Source organism: Octopus bimaculoides, chromosome 2, assembly GCF_046866305.1.
Source record: "Octopus bimaculoides isolate indiv1 chromosome 2, ASM4686630v1, whole genome shotgun sequence".
Lineage (NCBI taxonomy): Eukaryota > Metazoa > Mollusca > Cephalopoda > Octopoda > Octopodidae > Octopus > Octopus bimaculoides.
Window position 1 is genome coordinate 170,488,730 of NC_142929.1, and position 7,221 is coordinate 170,495,950.

The following is a 7,221-nucleotide window of genomic DNA, read 5'->3' on the forward strand; positions in this document are numbered from 1 at the left end:
TCTTTATGCCAATGTATATCATCACTAGTTTTCTCAGACTTAAATGATATACGTTTACCGGTAAAACAATAGTATAAGAGTTATCTAAGAGAAAGCTGTATAATGATTCTACAATTGAACAACTAAAGTACAGGACGACTCATTATAATGTGAGACATTTTAAATGAAGTTAACTAGGGTTGGAACTAAACAAGTATGTTCATTAACGAAAGTGCATAATACATAACCAAATTACAAATAAAATATGTCCTTGCGTTACAACACACTGTATAGTTACACACAAAATAAATTGAAATTTAGTCGTTATATAATATTCTTTTCTACTCTAGGCATAAGGCTTGAAATTTTGGGGGAGGTGGTCAGTCGATTAGATCGATCCCAGTACGCAGCTGGAACTTAATTTATCGACCCCGAAATGATGACAGGCAAAGTCTACCTCGGCGGAATTTGAACTCGGAACGTAAAGACAAACGAAGTACCGCTAAGCATTTCGCCCAGCGTGAGTCGTTATATAATATCCTTTTCTACTCTAGACACAAGGCCCGAAATTTTGTGGGGGAGGCGGTCAGATCGACTCCAATACGCAACTGGTACTTAATTTATCGACCCCGAAATGATGACAGGCAAAGTCGACCTCGACGGAATATGAACTCGGAACGTAAAGACAGACGAAACACTGCTGAGCACTTTGCCCGGTGTGCTAACGTTTCTGCCAGCTCACTGCCTTAGTCGTTATATAATATTAAATCATGTATGTGTATATAGATTCGCTAGAACATACTTTATTAGTAATTATTATGCCAGTGACTCCCTTGAAGTCTTTCCTCCCACCCATACTGTTAACTTTCGTTACGAACGTTACTATATTCTTTTCTCTCTCCCACCCCTCTCTCATTCTTTCTCTTTCTAATTATCTCCCACTTTTTTTTCTCGCAGTATATATAAAGAGTTGCAGAAACGTCCTGGCTTTGGGTAAAAGAAAACACAGGAGAATCAGTTAATTATGATTTTATTCAGCATATTTCCCTCTCAGATTGGCACACTTATTGCCGTGGGCCTCCAGGTTTTCTAAGCCCTGTAAAAGAAGTTGGAAGGTTGGCCTTCCAAAAAAGCCTTTTGTGATAACCTTAAAACCAGGAAATTTTCAGTATCCACTCGTGTGTGTGTGTGTGTGTGTGTGTGTGTGTGTGTATAAAACTTTTTATTTTATTTAGTCATTGAACAGCGGCCATGCTGGGTCACCGACATGAAATTTTTTAAACGAATAAATCGCTGCCAGTATTTTCGTTTTAATTTTTAAGTCTGTTGAGTGATTCAGTATTTTCTTGTACCGAACCTGTAAGTTACAGGTGCGTAAACAAACTAACAACCGCTGTCAAACAATGGTGGGGTAACATACGCAGACACAAAGATACACACCCATAGACATAAATGTATTTGTGTGTATTTATACACACGCGCGCACACGAACACACACACACATATACATAACGGACTTCCACTCTGTTTTCGCCTATCAAATTCATTCACAAAGGATCTGTTGACCAGGCGTTATTGCAGAAGACATGCAATGGGAATGAATCTGAAATCATATTGTTGCAAAGTGAATTTCTTAAGCACACAGCCATATACATTTATACTTTGATAAGGAGATCTAATAACATCTTTGTTGCTAACACTAGTTTGGTTTAAAGAGCAGATCCAATCCAACAATCTGTGTTGTCTCTAAACATTCACACAATTAATGTCATTGAAATTCTCTCCTGTGCTTTCTGTTTTATATTTTGAAACCTTAAAAAAAGTTTTCTCTGCTAAATGCTTTTATAACTTCCGTTAATATTTTATTTACAAAGACTGTATTTATGTTTGAATTATCTAACATTTTATGCGTCTTCTACTTTTACTTCTAGTTTCTGATTATCTGATCAAACTGACAAAACTATTTTGATAATAAGCCAAGATCGAAATCAAATGTCGTCGAGTCAACTTATATTAAATCCGTTAGTCTACCGAAACATAAGCAAGGACTTTGGAAACCATACTCCGGATTTTAGCGGTCATTTCACTTGAAGAAGTCAGTGATTTTTAAGAAAACGTAGTTAAAAAGTAAAAATTCATTTCAAAAGAAAATAATTTATTACTATAAGAGTAACTTGCATGCTATTTAAGTGTAGTGAATAAGTATATCGATATGCGAAGACAAGAAAATACATTGGAACAAATCTGAACTTTATAAGTTATTTTGCAATGTTTACTCCGACAGCCTAATTCTTGTTTGCAGATTATTGACAAAAAATATAATTTAACATCATTAATGATCTTATCAGTCCTTAAAATTCATTATTTAACTATGAAAATATTTCACAATATTGACTCATTGTTATATCAATTTCTCCGTTTGCTGGATATCACTCTATTTTTTCATACTTCTTTTCCTGGTTTCGATCATCACCTACAAATCATTGGATCACCTCGCAAGTGGTCCTGTTTCCTGTCCCATTTTACGGTACCACATAGTGGGATGAAACTCATACTACATTGGTTAAAAGCGAGATGCTTTACTACGCAGCCTGCAAATTATATGGACCTTCTTTCAGGATAATTGCTGAATTAGTATGAATGACCAAACAACACTAAATGTTCCCATTAATCATGTTTTAAATAATTAGAATATAAAAGACCATTGCAATAGGTTATCAGAATCTACGGTGTGTCCTAGAAAATACCTTGGGGTATTTCATAGCGTCCCTTTACAACTCGCTTCAAATACCGCACGTATTGATTTTGCTTTTCCCCATTCCGCATTCGATAAAATACCCCAGTACACTGGGATCGATGTAATCATTAACTTAACTCCTTGTCTATCAGCATCTATTTAACCCCTATGTTACAAATGAACATTACAAAATTTAAAGCAGTTGGATTAGCAGCGTTATATTGTAACGTCTGTTTAGTTCTGGGTTCAAATTCCGTCGAGGTCAACTTTATTATTTCATATTTCTGGTAGAGATAAAATATCTGTCAATTCTTGAGTCACTTAAATAGATTCTATACTCACCTGTTATATGTGTGGATTTGTGTATATTTTCAAACTCAATAATTTAAAATCTGAAGCGTATACAAGCATTTGCACGCCTGTACTTTTATGGTCTTCCATACCACTCTGACTGTCAATGTATCATATCATATTCTTGTTTCGCATTACGAAGCTCTTGTACTCTGTTTATCTTTCTTTATTTCTCTTGAAAGCACTTATGAAACATGAATGTTTTATAAGGTCGTTTCAGAAAAACATGCAATTTTTTTCAAAATGATACATAATTTCCTTTTCTTCATAAAATATTCTGGTTTCTAATCAAGATGTTTATATTTCGTTTCACTTAAAACAATTAATCAATGATTTTTTTAAATAGTGTCTTTCTACTTTTCTCCTTACAGAAATTCCAGACCATGGCAATGCACAATTCACCGTATACAACTTGGAGTAGTGCGATGGATCTGAATCAGGCTACATTTGATCTCCAAGATTATCCTCGAACAGGAATGAATAACACTTTTCCTGCTTTCAATGATTCGAATAAATGCGACGAAATTCTATCATATTTGGCAGAACCACCTCCACAACTATGTTTCTGGGTTAAATTTGCCCTAGGATTTTTCCTCAGCTGCTTGGCTGGACTAACTATTTCGGGCAACTGTTTAGTAATTGCAGCAGTATTAACACACAATCACTTGAAAAGTTACACAAACGCCTTTGTTGTCTCCTTAGCCATTTCAGACACGCTTGTTGGCGGCGCCGTTATGCCCTATGCCATTAGACAGTTAATGTGGGATAACCACTGGGGCCATGGCCTCATTCTGTGTCGTATCATCATCTGCTTAGATGTAACATTCACAACAACCTCCATCTTTCATCTGGTCTGTTTGGCTGGAGATCGCTATCTCGCAATTTGTCGGCCATTTCAGCATCAGAAAGTAAAAAAGAGACATGTAGTTATTTCTATAATCCTTTGTTGGACAGTACCACTGCTAATTTCGTTTGTTCCTATCACCAACGAATGGAATTTGAAAGGCATAGAGGCAATATATGAATGTATAGCTCCACCTGGTAGTGATGTGTGTATTTTTCTTGTTAACAAAGCATTTGCGTTTACGTGCTCAGCTGTAGCCTTTTATATTCCGTCCGCCTTCCTCGTAATGTGCAACGCACAGATTTATACAGCGGCCAAAAGACAGGCAAAGCAAATAAGGACGCTTGAGCAAGCAATCATTCAGAACAAAAACAAACGAAAAGCCTTCAAACACGAAGCAAAAGCTGCTAAAACGTTAGGAATAATAATGGGATGCTTTTGTGTTTGTTGGTGCCCATTTTTCATTATAAATGTTATTGATGCTATTATCCAGTACCAAACACCCTACTACTTATGGCAGGTGGCGGTTTGGCTAGGATATAGCAACTCTACAATGAATCCTTTTTTATTTTATTTTTTTAATCGATCATTCCGAATAGCATTCCGTCGGATTCTAAGAATGAAAACGAACCACGGAACAGTGGGACAATGTGATGATTTGACCACTGCTGCAGCAGGTTCTCAAGGTTCTGACATCAATTGTAGGTATTTTCCAGCTCAAACAAATGGATTTTGAATATACGAATGTATATATATATATATATATATATATATATATATATATATATATATATATATATATATATATATATACCCAGTCATATTTGCAGATGTAGGTTTTGTGAAATCTTTATATTTGGTGCCATGATATTCCATGGTGTCCCTGGAAACAAATGGCTTTGAGAACATGCGATTATATTCTCTCATTCAATCTAAAGTGGACTCCAACTTTAACTGATTAAAGCATTCTGCTACTAGAATGACGGCTCAGATAGTTAATCTGTTGTATTTCTGAAGGAAAACAACTGTATTAAAACAGAAACTTTTCCCCATTTGTTTCCTTTATCTCAGTCAATAATTTCTGCTTCATCATATACACTACAATGGAAACAGTATATCCTATTTTTTAGCGTTTCTTAGCGTGAATTCAATCAACAGAAATACACAGATTTATCCCACTAAATCACATAAGCTCTCTGCTCCAATTCTAAAACATCATTCGGAACAAACCTTGCTTCATTATTATTGGAGTGGGGGATTAAATTAAGTTATTTTGATGAGTACTTAACATCTATATTAACGAAATTTCATTTGAGGTTTGAATTTCTTTACTTTAGAAATTTGACTGGGAAAATGTAGAAACGCAAAATTTATTGGTAAAAGAGCTGAAATGATTACAAGATGTCTTATGGGACTAGGTTTCTACATCAGTGATACAGAAACATTATTGAAAATAATTTCGTGCATTCAGACAGTCCCCTAGTACACAAAATATGCAACCATTTAATATGCAGAGACTGATTAATATATATATATATATATGTATGTATGTATATACATACATAAACACACATATACATAAGCATATATACATACAGACATACATATATATATATATATATATATATATATATATATATATACAAACATAAATATGTGTCTGTGGTGTCTATATATATATGTATATATATATATATATATATATATATATATATATATATATATATATATATATATATATATATATATATATAGATAGATATAGATATATATATGTGTGTGTGTGTGTGTGTGTGTGTGTGTGCTTGTATGTATGTATTTATATACGTATATATATATGTATGCATGTATATATATATATAAACTGTATAACAATTCTTTGAGAGTTAGTTTAAAAAAAGAATTATATACTACTTAAATTTTACTAAATAAATATCACAGATTTCAACGAAATAATTTCATAGTGCCTCTAACAATGCCCAAGAAAGCTCTCTGTGGGAAATGAACTTGTAGTCGCATTATCCTTCTCAGAGACTATAAACAGAATGATTGTATGTTAAAATCCTGTCAGGAAATTTAATCAAATTGACACATCCTTTCGGGAGATATTACAAATGCCTTCCGTGGACTCGATCATAGAATCGAGTGTCCGTTGCCGCTTGCTATTCGGGAAGAATCACTCATGACTAGTAATTATTTTAGAAAATACAAGTGTAATACTCATTCAAACAACATAAAAACTGTACATACTTGATTACACACAGAAACACACATATCTATCTATCTGTCTATATATAGTGTGTGGAAAGTGTTAAATTTCAATTGCATGTCTGGCGATATTTTCCACCATGGACGATTTTCAGTATATATTGCAGTTTGGTAAACCAATCATATTGCTCATTTAACTACTTTAATCTAATACATAAATGATTAATATGTATTTTGAAATATTATTCACTTTCAAAGTAGTCAGCTTTTCACCTCTAATGCACTTACTTTTCAGAAAAATATGCTCATAACACAAATATTCCTGACGTTAATGAGAGGTTACAATCAGAATATATACTCCGACCAGATATGAAATAGTCAGAAACATCAGATGAAATTATTCATTTCACTTTCCTATAGCAGACTTTTCAATATTGTCCATTTTCTCTGGTGATCAGAGGTCAAATAGAAAATTTTAATTTTATGAGTGTTATAAGGACTTTGAACGATGACGGCAATAAGCAAATCAATTAATTTTCCTACTGGATATCTATAAAATATCCGAAACAAAGAAAAATATTTCAGGGCCCCAGTATCATTGTCCTTCGATTTCGGATTGCGATATTTATTGATAAAAAGCACTGCAAACAGAAGCGTAACTTCAACGGCATGTCTAAGAAATTGTACATCTGATACTCTAGCCAAAAGAAAAAAAAAGAAAAAAAAGCAGGCCGTATTATCGCAATGTACCGTATGTAAAGAGTACCAATATCATAGTATATCAAAAAAGTATAATGAACAAAGTTATTCTGAAATATATGGAGATGGCATTTCAATGCAAGCTTCTAATTAATGTTTTACATTTTCACTATCCATAAACAATAAATGCTCACCACTGATGAAATCCAAGCTTTGTGGGGCCAGAATTACATCTCCTAGATTAATTTCATGTTATGAAATGTATATAGCCAAAGCTACATGTACCTATTTATAAATTTAATTTCTTCTACGACAACTTTCAGCCTGCAAGGTATATTTTTGCTGTCAGGAATCACATTATTGCAGTCTGAACGTGAATTTCTTCATGTTTAATGATCTCATC

General features: G+C 33.7%; 1 protein-coding gene across 1 annotated transcript; it reads left to right on the plus strand.

The window, feature by feature from the left end:
• The first annotated feature begins 3,450 nt into the window (after window positions 1–3,450).
• On the plus strand, window positions 3,451–5,541 carry LOC106869336 (5-hydroxytryptamine receptor 4). Its single transcript, XM_089348062.1, has one exon. It carries the CDS (start codon window positions 3,451–3,453, stop codon window positions 4,645–4,647), a length of 1,197 nt encoding a protein of 398 aa, XP_089204188.1. The 3' UTR covers window positions 4,648–5,541.
• Window positions 5,542–7,221: the final 1,680 nt, after the last annotated feature.